The 15910-nt window shown below is 37.2% G+C and overlaps 1 protein-coding gene across 1 annotated transcript in view; it reads left to right on the plus strand.

Annotated features, from left to right (window-relative positions):
- Positions 1 to 15910, plus strand: part of NECAB1 (N-terminal EF-hand calcium binding protein 1) — a 147239-nt gene that overhangs the window by 72463 nt on the left and 58866 nt on the right. Inside the window, exon 5 of the mRNA XM_079143806.1 lies at positions 258 to 355. Within this exon, the coding sequence (XP_078999932.1) occupies positions 258 to 355 (98 nt within the window). The remainder of the gene's footprint in view (positions 1 to 257; positions 356 to 15910) is intronic.

The raw sequence follows: 15910 nt of genomic DNA on the forward strand, positions 1-15910 counted from the left end.
TTCCCTATTTTTCATGGGAAAAAACATTGCTGCACAGATAATGATAACCATCCAGTTGTCTTTATCTTTTTCTTTTTTTAAAATTATTTATTATTTAGTTTATCAGTCCCTTTGTCTCATTTGAAAACCTTCTGTTTTTCCTTTATAGTCAATATTTTGTTTTACTTGTTTATGAAGAAAATTATCAATTGATTTTTTTTTGTTTTATGATCACCTGAACTCAAACATGAATGTATTTCAATATTTTCCCTTTTCAGAATATTTTTCTCAGCACTTGGGCGAGTATGAGAATGTGCTAGCCGCGCTGGAAGACCTGAATCTCTCCATCCTGAAGGCAATGGGAAAAACAAAGAAAGTAAGGAAATGCCAGTGTTATTTGTTTATTTTCCATAAAAAATATTTTTCTTTGAAAAATAATTTTCTTGAAAAATCATACCTATTTCTTAATGTGTCATGAAAGTATAGATTTCTTTATCATGGGCAACTTACTTTTCTTGATATTAAAGGATTCTATTTTATTTACTATGGCATAATTATAAACACAAAGTATGTGCAAGAGACTGCTTTGTACTGAGGATACAAAGATAAAAGAAGTTGTTCAGGCAGCTCTTAGTCTGGTGGGGACACACTTGTGTAAATAAATAATAACCTTACAGTATGCAGAGAGGAGCACAAGATGGGATACCTAAATCATGCTAAAAGCATGGCACCTGTGGATGTAGAGATAAAGAAAATATTATAGCTAGGCAAAGGAGAACTAGGCCTGGAGTAGCATGTGCAGACGCTCTGTACCAGCGGGGACACAGGGCACTCAAGGAAATGAAAATGGACAAAAGAATGCATTAAAGAAAGCCAAAGAGGGCTGGGGAGATAGCTCAGCTGGTAGAGTGCTTGCCTTGCAAGCACAAGGCCCTGAGTTTGATCCCCAGTACCGCAAAAAAAAAAAAAAAAAGCCAAAGAATGGCTTCATGTGAGATGAAACTGGAGTGAAAAGGGGACACACCTTTCATGATGTCAACAAAGCTAAGGATTGAAGCCTATATCCTGGATGCAAAACAAAAATAGTGAGTATTTTAAGCAGATATATGAAAATGCATGCGGTCTTTCAAAAGAACCGTGTAAGAATTAGTTTGGAATTGGGATGAGAATATTGGAGGGATCAGGAAGATGAGAAAGGAGGTTAGTTCACAAGTCCAGGTGAAAGATGTTGGCATTTGGAGATTCTGGAAGAACATATGGGGAACGGAGAGTAAAGTGCATATATATTTAACAAAACGGAACTTGAAGGAGGACTGAAGCCGGGGAATGAGGGAAAAATGTGTCTAGGAGGGATCCTAGTTTTTAACCTGTGTACCAGAGCCATGACTCTACCCTGAGATTACTGAGAGTGGACCAGGTTTGAGAAGGTAAGATCATCAGTTCTCTTTTAGACATATTGAATCTAAACTCCCTGAGAGACGTCTGAGAAGAGTCAAATAAACCTGTGGCTACAGAAATCTAGATCTCATAGGTGAGGTCTAGACTTGGAGATATGGATTTATAAATTACCAGTACGAGGGTGAAAGACTTGAATGCTACTATCAAGAGAGAAAATAAAAAGTACATTAAGGAGAGAATATAACACTATGTCATAAGAAATTTGAAATTTTGATGGTGGGAGGAGGAGAAAGAGCCAGCAAAAGAGAATTGGGCAGAAAAATGTAAGAAAGGCCAAGAAGGTGTAGTGTCCAGAAGTTGAAGAAGAGAATATTTCAAGAAGTAGAGAGTGGTCAGTAGTGGTGATTACTATGTAGAGATTAAAAGAAATGAAAATTAAAATTCCTGTTATCAGTGAATCAAGTAACATTTTAGCATGTAAGATGTATGACAAATATAAATTTTGAAAGCACAGATGGAATTTCTGAAATAAGACAACAGATTTATACATCCGTTGAATTCTGCTTGTTTATGAAGCCTCATGAAAAAGGCTGGAATGAGATTCTTTAAATGGGCAAGGGTACGGCAACAAAATTTAGAAACTGGAAAGCAGATGCACAAGTGATAGCTGGAAGAAGATAGAGACATTGAACTACTTTTCCTGCAGTGGGAAACAGAAAGTCACCAGCTTAGCTCATGGGAAGGCTCCAGATTCAGTGGCATTGGTTGCCGCCAGAGGAGGAGGGTACAGGCTAAAGTGGAGTGACCTGCTGGAACCTGAGTAAGGAGCAGTTAAATCCCCAGCTCTCCTCTTCTACTTCCTTCCACTGATCAATGGCCTCTTTGTCAACCCAGGTTGAAAACAGATTAGTTTCTGAAAAGGGTAAAGAAGGTCTCTGTTCTGGGGCAGTGTATCAAACACTATTGAGGAATTCAGTAAAAGTTTATGCAGTAAATGAAAAGATCTCCAGTTCTCTTTTCTTACACTCCCAGAGCTTTGGCAGTACATCCTTCAGGCAGATAGAAAGATGTCTCTCAGAAATCCTAACACAAAAGGAAAAAAAATCTACAGGTTCTCCTATAATGAGAGCCCGGCCAGATCTCCCTCTCTTCCTCTCTAGTACTGATCAGTCAGTTCCTAGTCCACCCACCAGTAAATTTGCATAGTCCGGAAGGGCAGCAACCAAGAAGAACAAACAAACAAGGAAAGAAAGAAGAAAAGAAGGGAGGGAGAGAGGAAGGAGTTGACATAAGGGATTATGTGGGGAGATGAAAACTTCAAAAAATATTATCCTTAATATTATATTATCCTTTAGAACATTCCCCAAAATTTAAGGCAAAACAGAAAATCAAGGCCTGAGCGTAGGATGCCCTGTACCCAAACACCAAATTGCAGAAAGGAAGAACAAAAGATGAATCAGAATTCATTTTCTTTTGACTTCTTCAAGAATTTGGAAATTGCGACAGACACAGTGGTGCACATCTGTAATCCCAGTGACTCTGGAGGCTGAGGCAGGAGAATCAAGAATTCAAAGCCAGCTTCAGCGAAAGTGAGGTGCTAAGCAAGTGAGTAAGACCCTGTCTCTAAATAAAATACAAAATAGAGCTGGAGATGTGGCTCAGTGGCTGGGTGCCGCTGAATTCAATCTCTGGTACCAAAAAAAACCAAAAAGAATTTGGAAATTGCATAATAACTTCATCTCTTGGGAATTTCTCTCCAGGAATGGCTATTTAAAAACAAACAAACAAAAAAACTCTTTTTGGTGCGGCTGGCTTCTTATCCCCATTCTTTAAGTCTCATCTTGAATACCATGGCCTCAGAAAGGTCTTCTCTGCCCACCCTATCTAAAAAGTTCATCTTCTAGGAAGATCTCATTTGTTTTTTTCTTGTAATTGTCAGAATGAGTAACTGCACAGCTTATTTATTTTTTGTAGGGAGAAAGAACAGTGTCACTTCTTGCTGAACACATTTACCCTCAGCCTATCTCAGCACCTGACAATTAAAATATATTCAAAAATTTATTGATGATTTAAATAAATTTATTCACTCAATGAATGTTCATGCAACTCCCAAAGCTAAATACTTTTGCTCCTTCAAGAAAAATCTCCCCTAAGTCCATTCATGAAACTTTAAGATTTCTTTTAATATGAAGGAAAAGCAAATATGTGATCTTCCTTATTTTCTCACAGATGTGTACTGAAATCATGTTATTTTCCTTGTATGAATACGATGAGGCTTGGTGGAATTTAAATTGAGGTCAACCTGTTATTTTGGTCTCTGAAGCTACAAAAATCTTTTTGGGGGTGGTACTGATGCCTAGAAATGCATTTGATTATATCGCCTTACTGCTTAATTAAGCTTAATTAAAGAAAACACGTGTCTTTGATTTTTTACAAAAAAAGGAAAAAAGAAGAAATGGTAGCAAATAAGATTAGAATAGGTCCCTCAGTGTGATGCTGAAAGATGAGCTACATGCAGGAGCTGTGACATTTTTCAAGCTGCTGATGCTCTGTGGCCTTCTCCATACCGTCCAGACAATGAAGCCTTCTGCGTGAGAGATTCTTTTCGAGAATCTCGGTGTATTTTTACCCAGATGAAAAGTCCTGTCTCAATAGGAAGGGCTGACTATTCCAGGCTTTTATGAAAAATGAAATACAAGCCATTCGTGGTCTCTCTCGACTGGCAGTACATCTATTTGCTGTGTCAGAGAACAGATTAAAAGGGTTCCAACTGCTCGACCAAAACCCCAGGAGGTGACTCAGGACAGGAATAACGTGTCATCATTTCCCTTCTCCTCCTTCTGAATCCAAGACTTTTGACACATCCTCAAGGGCTGCCTTGATTATTTTACTTTGCTTTCTGGAACAAACATCATAGATTAAATTCCAAATGATCATTTGAAAGCCCTAAAGGTAGCTAAACCCAGACCCTTCAGTCTAACTTCAGATTTTCGCACACACACACACACACACACACACACACACACACACACCCATTAGGTTTGTCAGTTTTTCTTCTTTCTATGAAGTAGGTGATAAATGAACTTACAGTATGTGAGGTGATTGTAACTCAAAATAAAGGTAGAGTTCTGGTGCTAAAGATAAAGTTCATTATGTGCTATGCTGTGTACACGTAAATGGAATTTTCCTGTTTATTAGTAAAACGTAGCAGGAGGTCATTATAACTCAAGTGAAGAATGGTGTTCTTTAAATAATTATTTAGGGTTCAATAGTCACTTGACTGAGTATAGTCATGAAAATTTCCAAAATTAAATGTGTGTATAGTTTTTATCTAAAGTTATTTTCCAAACAAGCATATCTTATAATCCATCTTTAATGAAAGTAAGGGAAGAACAGACCAGAGCTCTAGCCCAACTGGGCCTCTATCCTCACTCTTGCTCTCTGGGATCTATGTGATTTCATGGGCTGGCCTTTCTAATGCTTCGCCTCAGCCTCCCATCCCTCCTCCACCATTGTCTCCTTGTGTTTGGCATCCAGGCCTCCCGGGGTCCCATATGCCTTTTACTAGGTAAAGGTGAAAATTGTTTATTTTATGACTTTTACTATAAAAAAGAAGAAATACGGGTAGGTCTCAGTACTCCTCTATGGGGAAAATATCATTAATTGCTACAAGTTTATGTAGGCTTTACCATGAAAAATGTCCTTTCTTTCAGACAAAATATCAGAACTAAAATGCCCTCTTAGGCTTATAGAAGGCAGGTTTTTTTGTTTGGCTTTGTTTTGTTTTGTTTTGTTTTTGTTTTTTGGGTTTTTTTTTTTTTGTTGTTGTTGTTGTTGTTGTTGTTGTTTTGGTACCAGGGATTGAATTCAGAGGTACTCAGCCACTGAGTCACATCCCCAGCCCTTTTTCATATTTTATTTAGAGACAGGGTCTCGATGAGTTGCTTAGTTGCTGAGGCTGGCTTTGAACTAGCAATCCTCCTGCCTCAGCCCCCCAGCTGCTGGGATTATAGGTGTATGCCACTGTGCCTGGCAGAAGACAGGTATTTTCATTCTTTGTTGTAGTTTCATTATAATCTTTAGTTTCATTATAAGTTTTCACCAAAAATAAAAGGAAAAATAATTCTTGAACTTCAGAGCAACCATAAAAACACATTTTCTAAAAAGCTTATTTGAGAATCTATTTGTTCCTTGGAACAATCTCTCTTTGATATGAGGGTGCTGAGGGAGGAGGTAAAGAGTGCATGGGAAACAGGAAGGAAGGGTCTTAAGGCTGCTAATTTGGCCCAATTGGAGAGAAGCCCTGAGCTGGGCCTAAGCCTTAGAATACTGTAATACTGGCCAGGCTTCTTCCCAGCGGCTAGCAAAGGGGAATGCCAGGCCTCAGGAAAAGCTGCTGAATTAAATCACTAGGATGTTGTCCTCTCAGAGGAGACTGGTGCCCTCCTGAAGAACTCCTCAGTGCCTGGGCAAAGGAACCTACCACATCCGACTGGGCAAGGAGTGGGCAAAGTCCTTCTAATGCACATGAGCGTGGCTTTAGAGGTAACTTAAAGGCAAGAAGAGGCCACTTTGAGGCTACTGATTGGGTTTGCAAGGCTCATGAGAAGATCAGCAAGGTGGAGGTTAGGGGGTTAGGGTTGGGGGACAGAGGACAGAGTCTCACAGCAAAATCTGGACATGCTCAGGACGAGTTGGCACCCACCTGGCAACCATGTCATTTGTTCTTCCTGGCCACTGCTGGAGCCCCACCAAACTCCTGGCAGCTGATCTGTGACTTCCCTGAGTCAAGGTACCAGACGAAGCCTAGGGACTCTTCCTTCTTGCTAGCTTAGGGCTTGAGTATCTATGAACAGAGAAGGGATGAGCAATAACAAAAAATGCCAACTAGTGCTTAAATGGTGTATCATTGTCAAAGAGCTTTAATATACATTATTTTATTTATTCTTTATAACTTCCTAGAGAAGAATGTTAGACAAATGGTAATATTCCCATTTCAAAATGGGGAAACTGATTCACAACATGGTTAGTTGATTTACTGAGATCATAAAGATAGTGACATTGAAATTAAGTAATTCCGATTTCTTATTTAAGATATGTGTGATTCCACATTGAACATATTATACACATGCAATTCCAAGTTGAAATCATAACCCACACAAGCAATTCTGGTGTTAAATAACTTTGTTTTTTTAAATAATTGAACTCTCCCAAGTTTAGTTATGTATGAACAAAGTCATAGAGATTTACAGTTTCCTAATTAGAATTGTTTTAAGGTGTGTTTTAGACAAATAAGTAGGTATAAAAAGCTCAGTATAATATGTGAAAAACATATGAAAGGAATTATGGACTGAAATAGATGATAATTAAGTGCTGCCATAATAATTAAATGCTAAAATCAAAAGATTAAATACATAAGCAAAGTTCTAGGAAGGGTGTGCTATACATTCTTTATACATAGTTTGTTGTCAGACGATGAATAGATGGAACTTTAAAAAATTAGAGAAGTTACATGCCATGTTGAACAAGGAATATTGAGCTTTCTATATACTAGAAGAGTCAAATACATCACAAAAAGAAATACTAATACACTCAAGAGCAATAAGCAAAAAATATCAGTGTCCTTCTGAGCTCTGGATAGATTTATAAGGGATCCAAAAGCATCCAAATAGGAGTCCCATTGATTTGTTTTCCAAATAGTTAATTATTCCACTACTATTTCTTGAACAACCCTTTCTTCATCCACTCACTTCACTCACTTAACATGCCACATTTACTGTTTGCTTAATACTTATACTAGTTTTGTGTCAAGGTTTACTAGTGATAGTGATTTTGTTTCTAGTATCAATAACACATTACTTTAATTTGTGAATACCTAGATATGTTTGAAAATGTGAAAGTACAAGATTTCCCTGATCACTCTTATTTTCCCAAAATATTTTCCTTTTGTTTTGCCATTTTTACACAAGTTTAGTAATTACTTTTCCTTATTCTAAGAGAATTTTTCATTGGAATTTTTATTGGATTTTCATTAAATTTATCAAGTAATTTATCAAGTAATTTTGAGAGAATTTTCATCTTTATGCTATTATTTCTTCCCTTACAGGTACATGCATATTTCTCCATTTATTCAACTTCCTTTTATGTCTCATTAAAATTTTTCTGATACTTGACACAGTTTCAAAACATTTCTTGTTAAATCAATCCACAAATATTTTATATCTTGGTTGCTCTTATGAATCGTCTTTTTCTTCATCTTCTTAACTTAATATTGGTGGGATATTGGAAAATGATTGATTTTTTGCATATATTAGTAACCAGATTAGCTACCATCTTGAGTAGCTGCTCCATCTATGACATGCCATTTATCTTCCTTTGCTGATAATCCAGGCTTGACATGGAGATCCATTGCCACTGTAGGAACCAACCCACCTCAATCTGTCTTCCGGGGAAATCAGTCAATCAATCTGTACACAGCTTTCAGCTTCCTGAGGCATCTTCCCTATTTTTCTGATCTGAACTTTGAAATGGTATTATATTGTTGTCAAAAGGTTTCAAATTCTACTTCAGTACATAGGCCATAATAAAGCATGACTCTACAATTTAGAATATTATACTTTAGAGGAACAAGATCATTTTCTACAATACCAAATTACCTTCAAAAAGGTTGATTCACACCTGGCACAGTGGTGCACACTTGTAATCCCAGTGACTCTGAAGACTGAGACCAGAGGATAGAAAGTTCAAGGATAGCCTGGGCAACTTAGTGAGATGCTTGGCAACTTAGCAAGACCCTGTCTCAAAATAAAAAATAAAAAAGACTAAGATACAGCTCAGTAGTAAAGTACCCCTGGGTTCATCCCCAGGAGCAAAAAAATGAAAAAAAGGATAAGTCACAAAGTACTACAAATACAAACTTATAAAACATTAATAGATTCTTTGTATATTTTTAGCCAATGAAGAAAGGCACAAAACAATAAAACAGTGGACAAATAGTGTATTAAACTAATTGTTAATACTTGATTAACGGATGCTCAAAAAAGGGAGAGGTCAGTGTTAACTGATTAGTCAAATAAAACTTCAGGTAAGGGGTGGAACTTCCATGAGCCTCAAAGAATGGGTAGATTTTTAACCAAGAGAGAACAGAAGAGCCTGCAGTAATAACCACAGTCTGAGGTCTAGTTCTGCCAGAAGTACTCTTTCAGGTTCAGAAGAGCAGTGGTTCGTAGACAATGGATCAGGTCAGGCTGACTGTAGTTTGCAGGATTCATCCTGTTACTCTTCCTTGAATGAGCGTAAAATACCAAGCAGTGATCTTGCAAATAACTGTTCGTTGAGGTGACTAACTCAACCAACTAGAGCTGTGACAATTAGAGCCTCCAAGTGGATGTCTGCTATACCCCAAAGCCACAGGGTCCCTGTTAATAATCACTTTCTCACGATTGCTTTCTGGTTTTAGACAATACTCTCAACCTTCCTCCTCCCTCCCTACCCCAATCAGAAATAAGACAGAGATAAATTATTTTTATTTTATCATATACCTATGATCTCCAATAGCTATTTTCTTCCTGGAAATCTTTTTTACTCTATTTTTCTTAAATTGCTACCTGAAATACTTATGTTCTTAACAGAAAATGATTGTTAATTTTCTGCTTAATCAAGCGACGAGTACAAAGTATGCTCTTTTATTTTAACAGAAAAGTTGGTTTACTTTGCCGTAGGGTATAGTTCTGAACCACATTGCCCGAATGAACTCCAGCCCTATTTCTAAAGAACTGATCTTTGAAATTTTAAAAACTAGACAGGGGAAAGAAAAGTCAATACAAAGTATCAGGAGGATACCCAACACAGCATATCATTCCTTCTGTCATGAGAATCAAGTTTGATATGGCTCTTTCTTTTTCTTTCTTTTTTTTGCCTAAAGTAGAAAAGTGCAGGGAGAGAGAAAGATTAAAAATTGGTCTGTGTTGTATTTCTCAGATCTGATACACATCAATTATCATGTTAATGTTGTTCTTTCTCTTTCTGGTTTGCCATCACAAACAAAAAATACTAAATATTATTTGAGAATTAATTAGTTTTGCCAAGGTCATGATTTTGATAGTACATTTGTAAGGAAAATAAATGTATGCAAAAGTTTATTATAGGTGTCCTCTGTGAGTCTACAGAAGAGGAGAGCTCATGGCCACTGAATGGTGTACAATATGTTCCCTTTGGAGCGATTCATTCAGTGACCTCTCAGTTGTGTAATGACTTATGGAATGCACCTCTATCAGCTCTACAGGGTTATTGCATAGGTCTTGGATCTCCAGGAAACACTCTTAGTTTCTTTAAATTTGGATAAACTTCCATTTGAATTTCTGTTTTGGATCTTGGTCACTTTTCAGGACTACCAATTGTCCTACAAGCAAGCAGCCTGGTTTCCAAGTGTATGGGAAGGAGATAATTTCATTAGTTGTACAAATGGATATCAGAATGCCAACTACATGTTATTACTCTTTGAGACTGGATTTCTCTTCAGAAGATGTCTTTTTCTTGTTGAATCAAAATAATAACGTAATAATGCAATCAATACCACTCACTCAGTGGTGAGTGAACCATTACTACTCACCAAAAAGACACTCAAATCTTTTATTTTGTTAACATATTTTATTTTAATCTTTTGTTAGATTCTATGATTATCCCTGTAAAGGATATATAAACAGGTGGAAAGTTTGGTAACACATCTAGCCATACAGATATTTGGATAGCGATCTTAAACTGATGCCCTGTGAATTGCTGTCTAGCCTTTCTTGGTTTGAAGTTATTATGATTTATAATCAGTTTCTTGAAAAGAAAACAAAAATAATGGCTGAGTAGACATAAACTATCTTAGACCTTGTTGGTTGTAATAGCTATCTACTGCTTTATAACAAATTTCCCCAAAATTTATTAGCTTCAGACAACCAACATTTTTATTGTATTTAGTTTTCTGAGGACCAGGAATCCAGGAGTAGTTTACCTGAGTGATTCTGATGGAGATTGTCCAGTGGTACAGTCCAGCTTGAGTTGGAACAGAAGTTATCAGAAGGGACTTGAGGAGTTGCTTCCAAGTTTACTCATCTAGTCATTAGCACATTCCAGGGAAACGCAGAGTTGGCCAAGTGGGCTCAGGTTCTCACCACATGGGCCTATCTGTAGGGCTGTTCATATGATACGGCATTTGCCTTTCTCAAGAAAAGTGATTATAAAGGAGAAGGAGAAGGGAGAAAAAGAGAAAGAGATATAAAGAGAAAGCCAGACTGAGATCAGAGAGGACATATATAATCTTATTAGTAACATCCCATCACTCCTATCATTTTCTATTCACTAGAAGGACATCAGTAAGTCCAGCCCATAGCCAGGTAGCAGGGGACTAAACTCCATTTCTGTGTATCTATCTTTAAAACCACCATAGTAGTCAACTTTTTACTCCCTCCCCAACACTTTCCCGTGGTGTGTGTGTGTGTGTGTGTGTGTGTGTGTGTGTGTGTGTGTGTGTGTTTGGTGAAGTGGTAGAAAGAAGTCTTTATCTTTTTTTTTTCTCCTTTAATATCTGCTCCCATTAAAATAAGTAAATTTTATTTTGAAAATTCTGACATGTATATCCATTCCTTATGTTAATTGAATTCTACTAATGCTGAAAGATAATAGCAATTTTCTTTCATTTTTTAGAACTGTGCCCCAAGCTACATATACAAATGTATGCATAATGAGATAGCTATCAGTAGAGTCAAAAACATATATAATTAGTTAAAAATACATTTCCTGAGTTTGAGTGAAGCTAATATTAAAGACATCTATTCTTTTAAAACGTTTTTAAAGAAATACTTTGAAGATCGGCTTTCAAAGAGGATTCCAGATTTTCAATGACTAGAAATCCATGTCCCTGAAGAATGCCTAAGTTCAGTCACTGACTCAGCAGAAATACCACACTGGGAAATTGAAAGGTGTATTAGTCAACTTTCCATTGGTGTAGCAAATTAACTGAGATAATAAGTTTAAAAAGATGGAAGGTTTATTTTGGCTCACAATATTAGATATTTCAGTCTGTGGTTAGCTGGACTTACTGCTTTTGAACATATAATGAGGCAGTACATCAAGGCAGAGAGCACACAGTGGAGTGAACTGTTAGCCTCATGGTAGCTGGGAAGCAAAGAGAATGAGGAAGAGGATTGGCTGAGGTTCCAGTATCCCCTTCAAGGGCATGATCCCAATGACCTAAGACCTTCACTAAGCCCCACCCTCTAAAGGTTCTATTGTCTCCCATTAGTGCCAACCTGGAAATCAAGCTTTCAACACATAGAATCTTGAGTGATGTTCAAGATCCAAACCACAGCAAAAGGAGTATCAGTTTTGCAATCCAGGGCACTCAAGAGTCTCACCATAGAGCAGAATGGGTGGTGATGCAAGACTGTGTGCAACACAGAGCTTTAGATTTGATAGGAATGGTTCAGTGGGAACCAGTAAGAACAGAAATTAGGAAAACATCAGTTTGTCCAGCTAACGTGGAAAAGAATCATGGAGGGAACAATATTTCAACTTAGCTTCAAAGAACAGAAAGAAGGTCTATGGGTCAAGATTGCTGTAATAGAGTAGGAAAGGAAGTCACTTTAAGGAAAAGAAGTAATAGAAACAAAAGTTTAAGAAACACAATCATCTTTGTGGAAATCTATGGAATACAGCATCTGTAAAGCAGCAGCAGTTTTGAGCATGTGCGTGTTCAGGCTGAAAGGCAATTTTTCTTGGAAATTTAGAGATTAATCATTGAACCCAGCAGGATATTGAGAGCTTTAAAAAGAAGCAATAGACAGTTGGTCACAAATTTTACTTCTTTCATGGGTGCTTGTTTCCTAACAGGCGCCCCCCAAATGAGGGAAAATTTATTCCAGTCACCATGTTGATCTTTATTCTATGAAAGAAAGGTTATTGTGCACATTCCATGTATGTTTATGTACATGTTATTCGTGGCATTTTTATGAATTCACCATTCTCAACAAAAATTACTTATTTCTACAAAGAAAAATACATAGTACAATGAATTTTTCTCATTTTTAAAAATATCACTATTGATCTGATTCTCCTTCAGTTGTCAACAGTCATGGAATGAATTGAGAAACACAAAGCCAAGGTTGCCAGGACTGTGTTTTTCTGTGCAAGTATATTTATACATGATTCAAACACAGCAGATAAAGGCCAAGAATTTTTGGCTTACAACAACAAACAAAACAGCTATTATGCAAAATTTTCAGAAATTTTTTTAAACAAAGATTTTCCTTTTTTTCTCAGGAACAATCAAAATACATAGCTCATCACACTTCTCTCCTCACGTGGTCATGTAGTTTTTTAATGTTACTCTGAATGTCAGTATTTTAGTAAATGAAATTGGGGCAGCTGAGGGGTTAACTCATACATGTTATCTCTATTGTGGGAGAGAAATGCATTACCTGATGATCAGTCAAATATGAGCAACAATAGCTATTCATTTATAGTAAATATTTGAAGCTATCATGATATGTATCTTTTTAAAATCATTAAATATCATGCCTGTCAAATTTTCTTTGTAATGTGTACAAAAGTGTGAATATAATAATACAGAAATATTTGAAATGAAAGAGAAATGACTCATACGTCTGTCACCCAAATAAAAGGGCCATTTCCATGTTTGTGTCCTCTTCAGATTCTTCTCTCCTTCTACTCTTTCCTTTATTCCCTGTAGTTGAACCAATCACTCTGTCATAATAATTTCATCTTTTAAATGGTGCTCCCATCCATCCTCTTCCCTCCCCACCTGCTGTCTGGACCATGTTAGGTTGGGCCACCCTGACCCACTAGGATTCCTGATCACAGATATTAATTCGTTATTTTGATTCTGATGTTTATAGATCATCTACATGTCTACAGATCATGCTCCACCCTGTGGGATGAGAAATGTTTTTTTAAAAAATAAGACAAAACCTCATCCGCCTAAAGCTTTGCAATGACTCCTTGGTACCCTTGGGAGAAAGTTCAGAGTCACTGCTCATAGTATACAAGCTTCACCAAAATTTGAGCCCACCTCTTGCATCTGGTACCCATATGCCCATATGCCCATGTTTCTAGTCCCTCTTCTTTCCAGTCTTAACCATGTGTTTTTAGTCCCATCATACATGGCCATTTAAATTCCAAGTTCCCCATGATCTCTCTCCCAACTGAACCTTGCCATATAGTGGTCCTTCATTGTAGATGACATTCCTTGCCTCTTTCCAGGTCCTTAATCAGGACACCAGTTATTCACTCCCCCTTCATCTGTCTGGTCCTGCAATATTCCTGGTGACACCACGGGATTCTCCTTAAATTTCACTTCCCCTGGAAAGACTTTCTTGATCCTCCAAGGAATCCTCCTTGTTCTCAAAGTATCTCATGCATATTACCATTGCAGCTCCTTTCACTTTGTATCTGTATGTCACCCAACTGTCTTAAAGTGAACTATAGTGTGGATCTAGAACATCCATCAAAAAAGTGCATGTTGAAGGTTTGGTTTCCACCCTGTGGCATTATTGGAAGCAGTGGAATCTTTAAGAGGTGAGGCCTAGTGAGAGGTCTTTAGGTCATTGAAGGCATGCTTTTGAAGAAGATGCTAGGAACCCACCCCATTCCTCTTCTCTTTTACCTTGCAGTCATGAGATTCATGATTTTGCTCTGCCACATGCTTCTGCTGTGATGTGCTGCTCCCTCACTACAGGCCTAAAAGCAATGAGTCTGCCCAATCATAAACTTGGAACCTCTAAAACTATGAGCCAAAATAAGCCTTTTTCTTTATAAGTTGATTATCTCAGGTATTTGTTCTAGCAACAGAAAACTGACTAACACGAAGTATTGTATCTCATTGTATCATCAACAATTACTCCCAGTGCTAGTGAAGGCACTCAGAAAATTTTAATAATATATATTGGTTCCCAGAAGAACTGAGGATATGTTTCAGATCACTGCCAAACACAAATCAACTGGAAGGAAAGGGACACTGGGTGGGCAAAATTCAATTCTAGACAGGTTAAAGAGCCAACATGGGTGTCCATTCCAAGAAGCCAAGGAGAATGTGAAGAGGGAGCAGATTCCCAGAATTTCCATCCAAGACTGTTTCAATTTGTTTGGATGATTGCTTGCCCAAAGCAAAAAGAATACTCCTGAATTCACTACCTCATGGAGTGAAAACTGTCCATCTCCAGCCCTCCTGGATTCTACTGGTGCTAGAGGCAGTGAGGGACACTTGCAAGTGTCCAAATTCATCTTGTGCCCAGCTGCAGAGGTCAGGATAAGAGAGAAGTTTAGCAGTTTTAATCACAGTTCTCATGCAATTTAGTGTTTTTGTAAAGGATGCTATTTTTAAAAATTGTAGGTCAGCATCAAGTTTTCTCACAGTTGGAATTTTTTCCTTAGTCCATTGTGCTGAATTTGCCTTTAAGACAATTTTGACTATGACACATCTTCAGTTCAGGATCTTCTGTTCTGACATTTTGAGAGCTGTAACCAAGATTATAATGTGGCAGAACATGGTAGGCGCAGGTGAGTAATATTTTTAGAATTTCTCAGAAACAGAAGCCTCATTTTTATGCTGATAATCTAAAGAGCAAGGAGGAAAAAGAAAGACATATATAGCATAAACATCGTATAAAATGGACTGATAACATATTTAGTTGTATATTATCAAGAGTTACATTTTTCCACAGATAAATATTTTCAATAATGATGATGCTAAGCAGAACTTAATTCTCCCTTAGTCTGTAAAGAAATACATGATATTACAAAAGAGTGAAACCTATTTTATTTCCTTGTTAGTTCTGCCTTTGAGTTCTGCATAGGTCATTACTCTCCAATCCAATATAGAACATGACCCCCTGCAACTAATGCAAATCAGGATACGTGGAATAAATGCAGTGATGTTTCTGAAAAGAACAAATCTTATATTCAGATAAAACTTGGTTTCATTCCTAGCTCTGCTAGGCTAGTGTATGCCTCTGTTTCTTTCTTTCTTAAATATGAATAATTATGTTTCCTTCTCAAAGATGTTGGGAGTATAAACTGAGAAAATATATGTAGGAGGTCTAGCACTGCAGAGGGGCCATAAGAGGGAACCAAATTAGACCTGTTAAATCTTGTTACTTCCAAGTTCAGTCCCAAGTTTCAGCCTTGTTTTTGGAAGCTATTGCTGAGCATGTGACTTGGTGCTTTATACAGATAGGATGGATTCTTTCTTAGAACAACCATCAAAATATTTTTCTACAAAGTAAAGGAGAGAACTCAAAAGAGCAGGCAACTAATAATTTAAGTAAGAGTTTGGAATGCTTATCTTCTGGAAAAAAAATTTTAAACCACAAGTTGACCATTAAATTTCTTTTAAAAGTGAATACTTAAAGCAGAGTGCTTCATGAAACTTTCTTTCATTGCTCTCATCCGTATCAAAGCTGACTCAGGAAAACCAAGTCAGTAGTTGAAGCAAACAGGCTTGTTTCTGGGAAAAATTCTGTCTGGTGAA

The sequence above is a fragment of the Sciurus vulgaris genome (assembly GCF_902686455.1).
Source record: "Sciurus vulgaris genome assembly, chromosome: 1".
Lineage (NCBI taxonomy): Eukaryota > Metazoa > Chordata > Mammalia > Rodentia > Sciuridae > Sciurus > Sciurus vulgaris.